Raw genomic sequence first — 16,180 nt, forward strand, 5'->3', positions numbered from 1 at the left:
TGAATAGATTAGAGGTAGAGGTGTAGATATGTAGTAGAGTAAGGTACATCATGAATAGATTAGAGGTAGAGGTGTAGATATGTAGTAGAGTACAGGTACATCGTGAATAGATTAGAGGTAGAGGTGTAGATATGTAGTAGACTCCAGGTACATCATGAATAGATTAGAAGTAGAGGTGTAGATATGTATTAGAGTAAGGTACATCATAAACTTGTGAACAATCAGGACAGAAATGAATTAGATTTGTTGTAAAGGGTAGCTTTCTGTACAGCAGTTATAGATTATCAATAAATGACAGAGTTATAATATAGATATTAGAATAGAAATAGAAAAGGTTTCACAGAACCATTTATCTCAGTTCTTGAAATTTTGCTTCTTCAGGTTGCAAAACTGACTCACTCCATTTCTGTGTTTACGGAGGGAATACTGATGATGAAAACTACCTTAGTTGGTATCATTAAGGTAGGCAAGGCATTCCTATTCCAAAGCACCTGTCCTTTATTGTAAAGGCATTCCTATTCCAAAGCACCTGTCCTTTATTGTAAAGGCATTCCTATTCCAAAGCACCTGTCCTTTATTGTAAAGGCATTCCTATTCCAAAGCACCTGTCCTTTATTGTAAAGGCATTCCTATTCCAAAGCACCTGTCCTTTATTGTAAAGGCATTCCTATTCCAAAGCACCTGTCCTTTATTGTAAAGGCATTCCTATTCCAAAGCACCTGTCCTTTATTGTAAAGGCATTCCTATTCCAAAGCACCTGTCCTTTATTGTAAAGGCATTCCTATTCCAAAGCACCTGTCCTTTATTGTAAAGGCATTCCTATTCCAAAGCACCTGTTCTTTATTGTAAAGGCATTCCTATTCCAAAGCACCTGTCCTTTATTGTAAAGGCATTTCTATTCCAAAGCACCTGTCCTTTATTATAAAATTGATGTAATTTCAATGTTGTTTGATCCTGTTTAACAATTTTGAACTAAATGAAATGAGATAAAATTTCGTAGGTAATATTAAGCAGTAGTATAACTTGATGCTGAAACACTGTTTGATTGAATGATAAGTAAGGTCCTTGTGCACTTGTAGGCTTAATTTTGAAAATCATCTTCTACTCGCACAGAAGTCCTATAATGCCAGTGTAAAGGTTTTAACATTGAAGTATATGACTGTTCATATTTGTATAGAGGTTTAAAGAAATAACCACATAAAGCAGTCTTATATCATAATTTAGATGAGCTTTAAATAAAGCAGATTTTTTATGTCTGTAGATTGACCCAAAACAGTTGTTGGAGGATGGAATCAGAAAAGAGCTTGTCCAACAAGTCGCTCTAGCTCTCCATAAGGGACTCATATTTAATCCAAAGGCAAAGGTAATGGTTTGTAGCATACAGCTGTCATAAAGTGTAAGGCAAAGGTAATGATTTGTAGCATACAGCCATCATAAAGTGTAAGGCAAAGGTAATGATTTGTAGCATACAGCCATCATAAAGTGTAAGGCAAAGGTAATGGTTTGTAGCATACAGCCGTCATAAAGTGTAAGGCAAAGGTAATGATTTGTAGCATACAGCCGTCATAAAGTGTAAGGCAAAGGTAATGGTTTGTAGCATACAGCTGTCATAAAGTGTAAGGCAAAGGTAATGGTTTGTAGCATACAGCCGTCATAAAGTGTAAGGCAAAGGTAATGATTTGTAGCATACAGCTGTCATAAAGTGTAAGGAAAAGGTAATGATTTGTAGCATACAGCCGTCATAAAGTGTACGGTAAAGGTACTGAACTGTTTGTAGCATACAGCTGTCATAAAGTGTGAGGCAAAGGTAATGGTTTGTAGCATACAGCTGTCATAAAGTGTAAGGCAAAGGTAATGGTTTGTAGCATACAGCCGTCATAAAGTGTAAGGCAAAGGTAATGGTTTGTAGCATACAGCTGTCATAAAGTGTAAGGCAAAGGTAATGATTTGTAGCATACAGCCATCATAAAGTGTAAGGCAAAGGTAATGATTTGTAGCATACAGCCATCATAAAGTGTAAGGCAAAGGTAATGATTTGTAGCATACAGCCATCATAAAGTGTAAGGCAAAGGTAATGATTTGTAGCATACAGCCGTCATAAAGTGTACGGTAAAGGTACTGAACTGTTTGTAGCATACAGCTGTCATAAAGTGTAAGGCAAAGGTAATGATTTGTAGCATACAGCTGTCATAAGTGTAAGGCAAAGGTAATGATTTGTAGCATACAGCCGTCATAAAGTGTAAGGCAAAGGTAATGGTTTGTAGCATACAGCCATCATAAGTGTAAGGCAAAGGTAATGATTTGTAGCATACAGCCGTCATAAAGTGTACGGTAAAGGTACTGAACTGTTTGTAGCATACAGCTGTCATAAAGTGTAAGGCAAAGGTAATGATTTGTAGCATACAGCCATCATAAAGTGTAAGGCAAAGGTAATGATTTGTAGCATACAGCCGTCATAAAGTGTACGGTAAAGGTACTGAACTGTTTGTAGCATACAGCTGTCATAAAGTGTGAGGCAAAGGTAATGATTTGTAGCATACAGCCGTCATAAAGTGTACGGTAAAGGTACTGAACTGTTTGTAGCATACAGCTGTCATAAAGTGTAAGGCAAAGGTAATGGTTTGTAGCATACAGCCATCATAAAGTGTAAGGCAAAGGTAATGATTTGTAGCATACAGCCATCATAAAGTGTAAGGCAAAGGTAATGATTTGTAGCATACAGCCATCATAAAGTGTAAGGCAAAGGTAATGATTTGTAGCATACATCTGTCATAAGTGTAAGGCAAAGGTACTGAACTGTTTGTAGCATACAGCTGTCATAAAGTGTAAGGTAAAGGCAATTTCTCTCATGTCCAGTGGTTAGGGGTTCACCTAAGAGGTTGCTAATTTGAAATTAGTGGTTGGGCACTTAACTTGAGGGCAAGAGACAGCTAGTTTGAGCTTAGTGGTTAAGGGCTTACCTCAAGGGCAAAATGATGCTAGTTTGAACCCTATGGAAGTGTGCCTAACTTGTGAGCAGGAGACAGCTAGTTTGAGCCCAGTATCTGGGTGCTCACCTTCAGGATAAGAGGCTGCTGGTTTGAATCCTGTGGTAGGGTGACCAAATTGAGGGAAACATGTGTCCAGTTTGATCCCGTTATTATTTCTCATTCTTTTACACAGTATTTTGTGATTAACTTGATTCCTTTGATATTTGTATATCTCAGAAATAACTCCTCTGTATCAGGATCAAGTTTTGACAGAGAAATGTAGTATTAAATTGCTATTATTATCAGAAATTCCTGTATCAGGATATGACAGAGAAATGTAGTATTAAATTGCTATTATTATCTCTTGTGATATATATCTCAGAAATAACTCCTCTGTATCAGGATCAAGTTTTGACAGAGAAATGTAGTATTAAATTGCTATTATTATCTCTTGTGATATATATCTCAGAAATAACTCCTCTGTATCAGGATCAAGTTTTGACAGAGAAATGTAGTATTAAATTGCTATTATTATCTCGTGATATATCTTGTGATATATATATTAAAATATTATCTCTTCTGATATATATCAGAAATAATCAAGTTTTGACAGAGAAATGTAGTATAAAATTGCTATTATTATCTCTTGTGATATTGTTCTGTAGTCGAGCGAGTTACTGCCACGCCTGCATGCCTTAGGTGAGAGGATGGACGGCTTCAGACGCTCTTTTGAGTACATACAAGATTATGTCAACATCTACGGACTTAAAATCTGGCAAGAGGAAGTATCACGCATCATCAATTACAATGTAGAACAAGAATGTAACAGCTTTCTAAGGACAAAGGTTAGTAGGTCAAGGATGAATGTATAATACCTGAAGGTCAAAAGGTCAGGTCAAGGGTGAATGTATAACACCTTAAGGTCAAAAGGACAGTAGGTCAAGGGTTAAAACAAAGGTCAAACAGCAGGTCTTACTTGGAAAAATCCAATATATAATATTGTGTTTAATATATATAAATATATATGTATACATGTGTAATATCATAATATCTGTAGCAATGTGTCATATACTGATGTGTAACCACCCCTAACATGTGTTATAAGGTCCTCTTTTGATTTGTGATGTTGTCCTTACGTTGGGGACAGAAATATTGATTGCTTGAGCATTGTGTCTTGTTAATTATAAAGGTTCTAGACTGGCAGAGTGTGTATCAGTCAACAGCGATTCCAATCCCACGCTTCCTGCCTGTCGATGAGAGCGTCAACTTTATAGGCAGGCTGGCAAGGGAGATAATCAGGATCACTGATCCCAGGTGAATTGATTCACAGAAATTTATTAGTTATAATCTTATATAGATATTTTATAGATAAAAGTATTTAGTAGATATAATCTTATATAGTTATTTTATAGATAAAAGTATTTAGTAGATGTAACCTTATATAGTTATTTTATAGATAAAAGTATTTAGTAGTAATAATCTTATATATATATTTTATAGATAAAAGTATAGTAGATATAATCTTATATAGATATTTTATAGATAAAAGTATAGTAGATATAATCTTATATAGTTATTTTATAGATTAAAGTATTTAGTAATGTAATCTTATATAGTTATTTTAAATAAAAGTATTTAGTAGATGTAATCTTATATAGTTATTTTATAGATAAATTTAGTAGATGTAATCTTATATAGTTATTTTATAGATAAAAGTATTACGTAGATGTAATCTTATATAGTTATTTTATAGATGAAATCGTTTTGTAAAGCTCTATATGCTATAAATGACTTCTTCCTATTCAGGGTGACATGCTACATCGACCAGATGAAATCCTGGTATGACTTAAAGACGAAGCAGGAACTTGTCAACAGGAACCTGTTCCAGCAGTTACAGGTAAGTGTCACTCATACGTATCTACAAAAAACAGGATTGTACCTGTTCCAGCAGTTACAGGTAAGTGTCACTCATACGTATCTACAAAAAACAGGATTGTACCTGTTCCAGCAGTTACAGGTAAGTGTCACTCATACCCATCCATCCACAACAACAGGATTGTACCTGTTCAGCAGTTACAGGTAAGTGTCACTCATACCCATCCATCCACAACAACAGGATTGTACCTGTTCCAGCAGTTACAGGTAAGTGTCACTCATACCCATCCACAAAAAACAGGGTTTTATAGGTACTGTCTATAAAACTCATAGATAGATCTACAGATCTGGAATTTGTGCTGGGTACTTAATCCTTCAAAGAGTTATATAATTTGGTACACATCTTAAGTAATGAATATTCTTTAATATTTAGAAAATGATAATGAAGGTTTTGTGGGTCCAAAAGGCAGAACATCTGTGGAATTTGTGTTTGTCTGATCTAAATTGACAGTAAGGAACCATTTTTTTTTTTTGACAGAGGGCAGTAGGAAGCTTTGGACTGGCGGGTCTAGATCGATTACTGTGCTTCATGATTGTGAAGGAACTACAAATTTACCAGCAGCTGTTTAAACGAAACCTGAAGAACCCTAAGGATCGCTCTCTATACGAGACATTTGCGTTGTATGTGAAGAGTTTGAACCCAGTCTCCAATGTTGTTGGTAAGTTACTTCACAGCCATCTACCGGTCATTTTGAAGTTGCTTTAACAATATCTAATAATAAAGACATTGTTGAAATAATCACAAGTACTCTGCAAAACAAAATCATGAAAGTAAACAGGTTTAAATAGTAATTCAAACACGTATCAACTAAAGTGGGCTTTGATGAAGGAAGTTTTCAACACCACTAAGATTTAATGATCAATTGTGTATGACAAACTGACACGTTCAGTATTATTTTACTGATGTATAGGTAAGGCTTGTGTGCTAAGATCTAATGATCAATTGTGTATGACAAACTGACACGTTCAGTATTATTTTACTGATGTATAGGTAAGGCTTGTGTGCTAAGATCTAATGATCAATTGTGTATGACAAACTGACACGTTCAGTATTATTTTACTGATGTATAGGGAAGGCTTGTTTGTTAAGATCTAGTGATCAGTTGTGTATGACAAACTGACACGTTCAGTATTATTTTACTGATGTATAGGGAAGGCTTGTTTGTTAAGATCTAGTGATCAGTTGTGTATGACAAAGTGACACGTTCAGTATTATTTTACTGATGTATAGGGAAGGCTTGTTTGTTAAGATCTAGTGATCAGTTGTGTATGACAAAGTGACACGTTCAGTATTATTTTACTGATGTATAGGGAAGGCTTGCAAAACAAGATCTAGTGATCAGTTGTGTATGACAAAGTGACACGTTCAGTATTATTTTTGATGTATAGGGAAGGCTTGTTTGTTAAGATCTATGATCAGTTGTGTATGACAAAGTGACACGTTCAGTATTATTTTACTGATGTATAGGGAAGGCTTGTTTGTTAAGATCTAGTGATCAGTTGTGTATGACAAAGTGACACGTTCAGTATTATTTTACTGATGTATAGGGAAGGCTTGTTTGTTAAGATCTAGTGATCAGTTGTGTATGACAAAGTGACACGTTCAGTATTATTTTACTGATGTATAGGGAAGGCTTGTTTGTTAAGATCTAGTGATCAGTTGTGTATGACAAAGTGACACGTTCAGTATTATTTTACTGATGTATAGGGAAGGCTTGTTTGTTAAGATTGAATGATTGATTTGATATTTGTTATGTAGCTGTTACCAGCGAAGTCTAAATCAACATTCGTTTTTTTTTCCTAGGTCAGCCACAAAAAATGTATTCCCAGATGATCTCCAAGACATCACGTCTCTGGCAGCCATTTTTAGATATAATTCTCAGGGTATTTGTCTTATTAATCCACCTAACACATCCACAACCCAGACACAACCAATCCGCTCGTCCACAACCCAGACACAACCAATCCGCTCGTCCACAACCCAGACACAACCAATCCGCTCGTCCACAACCCAGACACAACCAATCCGCTCGTCCACAACCCAGACACAACCAATCCGCTCGTCCACAACCCAGACACAACCAATCCGCTCGTCCACAACCCAGACACAACCAATCCGCTCGTCCACAACCCAGACACAACCAATCCGCTCGTCCACAACCCAGACACAACCAATCCGCTCGTCCACAACCCAGACACAACCAATCTGCTCGTCCACAATCCAGACACAACTATTCCATTTGTTCCACAACCCAGACACAACCAATCTGCTCGTCCACAATCCAGACACAACTATTCCATTTGTTCCACAACCCAGACACAACCAATCTGCTCGTCCACAACCCAGACACAACCAATCTGCTCGTCCACAATCCAGACACAACTATTCCATTTGTTCCACAACCCAGACACAACCAATCCACTCGTCCACAACCCAGACACAACCAATCCGCTCGTCCACAACCCAGACACAACCAATCCGCTCGTCCACAACCCAGACACAACCAATCCGCTCGTCCACAACCCAGACACAACCAATCTGCTCGTCCACAATCCAGACACAACCAATCCGCTCGTCCACAACCCAGACACAACCAATCCGCTCGTCCACAACCCAGACACAACCAATCTGCTCGTCCACAATCCAGACACAACTATTCCATTTGTTCCACAACCCAGACACAACCAATCTGCTCGTCCACAATCCAGACACAACTATTCCATTTGTTCCACAACCCAGACACAACCAATCTGCTCGTCCACAACCCAGACACAACCAATCCGCTCGTCCACAACCCAGACACAACCAATCCGCTCGTCCACAACCCAGACACAACCAATCTGCTCGTCCACAACCCAGACACAACCAATCTGCTCGTCCACAATCCAGACACAACCAATCTGCTCGTCCACAACCCAGACACAACCAATCTGCTCGTCCACAACCCAGACACAACCAATCTGCTCGTCCACAATCCAGACACAGCTAAGCTGGTTGTTCCACAACCCAGACACAACTATTCCATTTGTTCCACAACCCAGACACAACTAATCCGCTTGTCCACAACCCAGACACAACTATTCCATTTGTTCCACAACCCAGACACAACTAATCCGCTTGTCCACAACCCAGACACAACTATTCCATTTGTTCCACAACCCAGACACAACTAATCCGCTTGTCCACAACTTAGACACAACTATTCCATTTGTTCTACAACCCAGACACAACTAATCCGCTTGTCCACAACCCGGACACAACTAATCCGCTTGTCCACAACCCAGACACAGCTAATCCATTTGTCACTCTGTGCATGCGTTCCCCTTGATCTCTCTGTGTGTAGGTGTCCCCTCTGTGTGTAGGTGTATCTCTGTGTGTAGGTGTCCCTCTGTGTGTAGGTGTCCCCTCTGTGTGTAGGTGTCCCTCTGTGTGTAGGTGTCCCTCTGTGTGTAGGTGTCCCCTCTGTGTGTAGGTGTACCTCTGTGTGTAGGTGTCCCTCTGTGTGTAGGTGTCCCCTCTGTGTGTAGGTGTCCCCTCTGTGTGTAGGTGTCCCTCTGTGTGTAGGTGTCCCTCTGTGTGTAGGTGTCCCTCTGTGTGTAGGTGTCCCCTCTGTGTGTAGGTGTACCCTCTGTGTGTAGGTGTCCCTCTGTGTGTAGGTGTCCCTCTGTGTGTAGGTGTCCCTCTGTGTGTAGGTGTCCCCTCTGTGTGTAGGTGTCCCTCTGTGTGTAGGTGTCCCTCTGTGTGTAGGTGTCCCTCTGTGTGTAGGTGTCCCTCTGTGTGTAGGTGTCCCCTCTGTGTGTAGGTGTCCCTCTGTGTGTAGGTGTCCCTCTGTGTGTATGTGTCCCCACTGTGTGTAGGTGTCCCTCTGTGTGTATGTGTCCCCTCTGTGTGTAGGTGTCCCTCTGTGTGTAGGTGTCCCTCTGTGTGTAGGTGTCCCTCTGTGTGTAGGTGTCCCCGCTGTGTGCAGGTGTCCCTCTGTGTGTAGGTGTGTGTTTTAACATCAGAATGATTATGAATTCTTTCATTGGGCTACATAATTTGATAGAAATGTATGTTTGTATGTCATGTCCTATACAGTTAATATTTCTATAAAGGAAATACACTGTATTTAGAATCCTAAAGAAAGGTGTGTAGATATGTATGTGGTTTTTATGGTCCAACATCTTCACACCTCACCTAGTCATGTCAACATAGGTCAGAGTATATATGTGTACAATCATTTGGTTTTTATTTGTATCTAGGTCGGCCAGATGCAATTGCTGAGGAAACAAATCCAACACGAACTTAGCACATCCTGTAAGTTTGACTCCAAGTTCCTGGCCACCGGTTTACAGACCATGAACACGTGAGTCACTCTGGAATTATGTGTACCAGAAATGTGTTAGGTCAGATCATGATGTGTGAGTGTTAGTCTTAGAAACAGATTGTAGTGTCTTGTATAGAAACAGATCATGGCATCTTTGTGTAGCTCTTTGGAACAGATTGTTATGTGTGTGTGTTGTTCTTGCCACACATTGTTAAAATTAAAAATCCAAAAGTATATATTTTTAGTCATTACTCAGCAAAATCTTGAATTCATGTCCTAAATTGACAAGAAAAACATGATTTGATGCCTTTTGATGTCTTCTGTGTTAAATTCATCCATCCAACACCTTGAACATTGCACTTTTACTGTACATCATACAGGCAACATTTATCTGACTTTTGTTGACATATTTTTTATCATTGACGAGTCGTTGTCATTGTGGTAATTTATAAGTTGATCTGGAGATCTCCAATGACAATATCAGCTGATCTCTTCTTAACTTGAGGGCTTTGTAACTCTAACATGGAATTATCCTTTGTCATTATCATTTCATTTCCATATTTGTAATCATTTCAATACAGTGACTTATTTCTTTTTGACCTGGGACAGTCATGTATTATTACCCATCCCCTTCCAATGCTCGTGTTGATGGAGTTATGTCCCTTTATCTTCTTAAGAAGATTGAAGAGCAAAAATTGAGCCTAATGCTGGTGTTGTAGGGCCTTGCTGGCAGATATAGAGAGACATTATCAGGACCCTACTCTTCCTTACCCTAAGGAGGAAAACCCACTTATGTTTGAACTGGCAGCATACCTGGAGTCTGCTGGTCTGCACAATCCTCTAATGAAGGTAAGTCATGATAGAAAAAATAGAATATCAATGGTCATTCAAACTGTAGCTTATTTGGTCATCTGACATGGAGGGTCAGGGTGTCTATAGCCATCATGTTTCGCCAACTGCCATGCGTAAACTTTTTACATTTTGAACTTTTCAAGTTCACACTGTGGGATTGAGCTGAAACTTGCTTGAAATAATCTTAAGATGGTCCTGACCAGTTGTATTATTTGAGTTGTACCAAAAACAATATGGCTGCCATAGCTGCCATCTTGGAAAACACATTTTCAAACTTCTTCTTCAGTGCTCAGATGCCATGGAACTAAAATTTTTTGGGAATGGTAAGAAACTGAAATGAAGAGAGGTTTTGCCTTTTGTCCGTCCGTCCGTAAACAATTCTTGTTACCGCTATTTCTGGAAAAGTACTGGATGGATCTTTGTCAAATGTCATATGCAGGTTCCCCTTGGTCCCTAGTTGTGCATTGTACCTTTTTTGAACTGATTCACATTCAAGATGGCCAACAGGTGGCCATCTTGGATTTTGGAAGTAAAAGTTTGTTACCACTATTTCTGGAAAAGTACTGGATGGATCTTTCTCAAATTTCATATGCAGTTTCCCCTTGGTCCCTAGTTGTGCATTGTACCTTTTTTGGACTGATTCGAATTCAAGATGGCCGACAGGTGGCCATCTTGGATTTTGGAAGTAAAAGTTTGTTACCGCTATTTCTGAGAAAGTACTGGATGGATCTTCCTCAAATTTCATATGCAGTTTCCCCTTGGTCCCTAGTTGTGCATTGTACCTTTGTTGGACTGATTCGAATTCAAGATGGCCGACAGGCAGCCATCTTGGATTTTGGAAGTAAAAGATTGTTACTGCTATTTCTTGGAAAGAACTGGATGGATCTTTCTCAAATTTCATATGCAGGTTCCCTTTGGTTCCAAGTTGTGCATTATGCCTTTTTGGACTGATCTGAAATCAAGATGGCCGACAGGTGGCCATCTTGAATTTTGAGAGTAAAATCTTTTTACTGCTATATCTGAGGAAGTCCTGGATGGATCCTTCCCATATTTCATAGATATTGGTTTCCCTTGGTCCCTAGTTGTGCATTGTACCTTTTTTGGACTGATTTGAAATCAAGATGGCCCACAGGCAGCCATCTTGGATGTCGACAGTAATACAGCACAAGCATATTGTCCATTATTCACCTGTAACTGACTGCTATCTAATAATACTTTGGGATCTTTTTCAAATGATATTTGCTAATAGGTGCTTAATAAAAATATCTTGTGCCATCATTGAGTACATTCAATGAAGACCAGTTCATGAACATTTACAACACCTGTAACAAAAAAAAATATAAACAAATCTTCAAGAACTGAAAACAGATCCTCAAATGGTGGGCGCCAAGATCCCTCTGGGATTTCTTGTTAAGTTGACTAATTGTATTGCTTGATTGACATTTGAAAAATCTCATTTCAGTGATCATTATTTCTTTTTCAGATTTACATCACCACAGAAAGATTGCCATGTTTCTCCATATTCAACTTCCTGTTGGTAGTGTCTCACCTCCCCAAACTTGTCTACAGCAAGTCACTCAGTAAGTACTGTTATATCTAACTTCCTGTTGGTAGTGTCCCACCTCCCCAAACTTGTCTACAGCAAGTCACTCAGTAAGTACTGTTATATCTAACTTCCTGTTGGTAGTGTCTCACCTCCCCAAACTTGTCTACAGCAAGTCACTCAGTAAGTACTGTTATATCTAACTTCCTGTTGGTAGTGTCTCACCTCCCCAAACTTGTCTACAGCAGGTGCCTCATTAAGTACTGTTATATCTAACTTCCTGTTGGTAGTGTCCCACCTCCCCACACTCTGCCTTCAGCAGGTGCCTCAGTAAGTACTGTTATATCTAACTTCCTGTTGGTAGTGTCCCACCTCCCCACACTCTGCCTACAGCAGGTGCCTCATTAAGTACTGTTATATCTAACTTCCTGTTGGTAGTGTCCCACCTCCCCACACTCTGCCTACAGCAGGTGCCTCAGTAAGTACTGTTATATCTAACTTCCTGTTGGTAGTGTCCCACCTCCCCACACTCTGCCTACAGCAGGTGCCTCATTAAGTACTGTTATATCTAACTTCCTGTTGGTAGTGTCCCACCTCCCCACACTCTGCCTACAGCAGGTGCCTCATTAAGTACTATTATATCAAACTTCCTGTTGGTAGTGTCCTGCTGAATATGTACAATGTATTAAAAGCATTAAGGAATGTACTGTTATGTAATTACATTTTAGGTGGTATGGTTAGTAAGAAACTGACTGACCCTCTGGACGGCCCACCATTTGTGACGGGATGTGTGACACTGCTAAAACAGTTCCATTCAGAAAGTACTTCTCATTTCCTGGCTTACCTTGGACAATATGTCCGTTCCATCGTGGAAGTCTTGCCAGTGTAAGTCCTGTTTTTTGCTCAAACAGCTTATAATTGCTACTTAGTCTGTCCATCAGTTTTTTTCTTGTCCAGAGCATAACTTTCCTTTCATTGAAAGTTCAAGGATGATGAAACTTGGGTGTATATTGGTCATACTAAGAGGATATGCAGTGTACCAAAGTTGTGGCTTACAACCCCCCTTATAACAGAGTTATTGCCCTTTGTTAAAATATCATGTTTAGTGCATAACTTTGCTTCCAATCAAACTTTAAGGATACTGAAACTTGATGTATGCTTTAATAATGACAATGTGCAGTATACAGAAGTGAGTGCCCAAACCCCTTAATGATAGAGTTATTGCCCTTTGTTAAGATTTTGTTTTCAGGACATAACTTCGCTTTCATTCAAAAAGGGCCAATGAAAATTGGTGTATACTTTGTTTTTATCAATTTGATGTGCATTGTATGAAAGTCAGGGCCTGCAAACCCCTTAATTACAGTGTTATTGTTTTTGTTAAAATTTTGTGTTTGGGACATAACTATATTTTGAATCGAAGCTAATGAAACTCAAAATGTTCAGAAACAGATTGAAAGCCTTTAATCTTTTAACTTTTGATTATCTCCCTTACAAGTTACAATACCAAAATATTTATAAACACACATACTAGTAATGACCAATGCTTATTTCAGTGTCATGCTGAGTGAATTATGTCCTTATTTTCATTGCACAAGCATAAATAAATATGTACCATATTTCACCACAAATAAGCCACCTCCCGCAAATAAGCCCCCCACCACTTTTTCTAATTTGCCAGGAATAGGGGGGTATATAATATGTTTAGATAAGTAAATATGTAAGATGTTTACATAAATACATATGTATGTAACATATTGACATAATAAATATGTATATGTTTACAAAAAATATGTATATGTTTTCAAAAATATGTAATATGTTTACATAAATATGTAATATGTTTACATAAATGTATGTTTACTTAAATATATATATAAGATATTTACATAAATACATATATATGAAACATAAATCAATATTGTTCTTTCTTCTTCTAAACTTTCCACATGACAAAGCTCACAGACAGTACAAGCTTCCAATGAAGTTGTTTTCGGGACACATTCATCAGTTCTAAAGATAGGCCTCTCGTTTTCATACAAATCGTAGAATTTCTTGATGGTTGATTGATTACAGATTTTCAGTCTCCATGACTACTCCCGCTGACAGGTATTGTCTCACCGACGAATGTCATTGTCCTGGGGTCGTGTTCTATCTTGATAAATATGTTAATTACATACCTGTTAAATCTGACACAAGGGATATAGAGATCTATTCATGATGAAAACATTTAATGTTTACAGCACCAAGTCCCAAGATGCACCACAAGATGTTTTGAATACCCTAGTCTTCCTAGAGGATTTCCTGTTTTACAGTGGTCTTTCTAGAAAGGTAAGTCTGCCCTGTATATACAGACCACCTATCTTTACAGTGGTCTTTTAAGAAAGGTGGGTCTGCCCTGTATATACAGACCACCTATCTTTAACAGAGGTCTTTCTGGAAAGGTAAGTATGTCCTGCATATACAGACCACCTATCTTTACAGTGGTCTTTTAAGAAAGGTAGGTCTGCCCTGTATATACAAACCACCTATCTTTAATAGAGGTCTTTCTGGAAAGGTAAGTATGTCCTGCATATACAGACCACCTATCTTTACAGTGGTCTTTTAAGAAAGGTAGGTCTGCCCTGTATATACAGACCACCTATCTTTAACAGAGGTCTTTCTGGAAAGGTAAGTATGTCCTGCATATACAGACCATCTGTCTTTTAGAGTGGTCTTTCTATAAAAGTAGGTCTGCCCTGTTTATAGAGACCATCTTTCTCTTACAGTAGTCTTTCTAGAAAGGTAAACTACCCTGTATATACAAACCACCTGTCTTTAACAGAGGTCTTTCTAGGAATGTAAGTTTGCCCTGTATAGACAGATTATCGACCTATAAAGTATTTCTTGTTGTAACAGAGTTTAGATAGTTTAGAATCGTAAATATTTTACGAAGAGAAACATATATGATGTCCCATTGGCGTTAGCTGTGATTGGCTAAGTGAAAACTTTAAAACATTTAAAATCATTTCATAATCCTGAAGTCAGATATCTTTTGATAAATACAGGATTAATATGGGTTTATAAAGAAATGCCACACTGTAGCCTAGATAATGAGTAAATAACTCTTGTGTATATTATTTTTCATTCAATTTCAGGCTCTGGATGCACATGTGCCAACCTACATATTTGATGAGTTTAGGAGCCAGTTTTCCCAATAACTTTGTAACCAACTTTTTAGTGCAATATTTTAGAGGTACCAAGTGCTGTAGATTAAAGTCGGAGGATGACCTTGTACTTAAGGTTCAGTCTCCAGGAACATAGATGTGATGATACATTCCATTACTGAATTCTCTGTACAAGCATTGATCTAATGGCATCATTACAATATAACAGTATCATCAGAATCATATCTGTTTTCCTGTAGTCAAGCTGTTAGCTTGTTTACAGTGGAAACGTTCATCATCCATAGCTTTGTTACATTGATGAAACTTTATTCTCTTTCTCAATCAGCAATTCTTATACAAAACTATTTTTTTACAGATAATTGTTCTTGCAAAAAAAAAAAATTTAAATATTAAGATTACCAGGTATGAAGTCGCCCATGAAATCAAGCCGAACAAATGTGATGTTTATTTTAATTTACAATAATGGTTGCTGAAATGCAACTCCTACCGTTTGGTGATGTATTATAAGTCATGGATGAATTGTGGACAAATTGCTAAGTTTGTGATTATGTCTGTTAACAAGATATCAGCAGACTTCCTAACCATATGTAGGGCAAGTGTGATAATGATATCTGCTGTGTTAGTAAGTGGAACACAGATACTGTTTTTATGAATGACTGGGTTCAGTAAAAGTGAAGAATTAATGTAGAAAAGAATTGATCTTACATTACTCTTACTACGGTAAAGATGAAAACGAGACAAGAAAAGATAGAAGTTTAAATACATTATTATTGTCAAAGAACAAGTCACCTAATACTATATATGTTGGGTCTTCTTCAAAATGAAAATTCTAGGGCCATAATACTGGATTAGTAGCATGCTTGATGTGGATGTTATGAAGTTTGTTTAAATGAATGACCTTGACCCACTTTTGAAGCCAAAGGAATAAAATTGCTTAAACATTGTTTTCTGATTAACCTGTAGCCCAGAGTACAACCTTGACGTTTGGATGGCCGATATAAAAGGCCATATAGATAGGGATTAAAAGGAAGGACCTCTTGGGGGAAATTTATAGGTTACAGAATTACAGGGAGTTATAAATTATTTAAGATATTAAGATATATATAGAAACAATATATTGAATTCATATGAATTTTAATTAAGCTCACAGTCGAGTTAACTGAAGAGAGACAATTCACAGAGTTTTTTATGCAGGCACTCAGGACCAGTTGTTAATGCTTACAGAGTCTAAGAGTATGAGTGAGTGATACAGGCCTACTGGACCTGTTGTCATTGTTACATGTGCTGTATTGATTATAAGAGTACTAGTGAGTGATACAGGCTAATTGAGCCTCGTGCCACAAGAACAAAATAAATCTGAGTAAAAAAAATCTTGTTTTGTGGATTTCTCTTTTCATATATGAGAATAGA

General features: G+C 38.0%; 1 protein-coding gene across 1 annotated transcript in view; it reads left to right on the forward strand.

The window, feature by feature from the left end:
- The window catches only part of LOC132556353 (WASH complex subunit 5-like), a 29,514-nt gene extending 13,389 nt beyond the window's left edge, over positions 1–16,125 (forward strand). The window contains exons 16-28 of the mRNA XM_060220759.1: positions 382–462; positions 1,262–1,363; positions 3,635–3,814; positions 4,159–4,283; positions 4,776–4,866; positions 5,383–5,563; positions 6,709–6,788; positions 9,147–9,250; positions 9,931–10,060; positions 11,547–11,643; positions 12,335–12,491; positions 13,847–13,934; positions 14,741–16,125. Coding sequence (XP_060076742.1) covers positions 382–462; positions 1,262–1,363; positions 3,635–3,814; positions 4,159–4,283; positions 4,776–4,866; positions 5,383–5,563; positions 6,709–6,788; positions 9,147–9,250; positions 9,931–10,060; positions 11,547–11,643; positions 12,335–12,491; positions 13,847–13,934; positions 14,741–14,803 — 1,479 coding nt within the window. The 3' untranslated portion in view covers positions 14,804–16,125. The remainder of the gene's footprint in view (positions 1–381; positions 463–1,261; positions 1,364–3,634; positions 3,815–4,158; positions 4,284–4,775; positions 4,867–5,382; positions 5,564–6,708; positions 6,789–9,146; positions 9,251–9,930; positions 10,061–11,546; positions 11,644–12,334; positions 12,492–13,846; positions 13,935–14,740) is intronic.
- Positions 16,126–16,180: the final 55 nt, after the last annotated feature.

The sequence above is a fragment of the Ylistrum balloti genome, unplaced genomic scaffold (genome assembly GCF_031769215.1).
Source record: "Ylistrum balloti isolate Yb309-2 unplaced genomic scaffold, AGI_CSIRO_Ybal_v1 Utg369650, whole genome shotgun sequence".
NCBI classification, from domain to species: domain Eukaryota; kingdom Metazoa; phylum Mollusca; class Bivalvia; order Pectinida; family Pectinidae; genus Ylistrum; species Ylistrum balloti.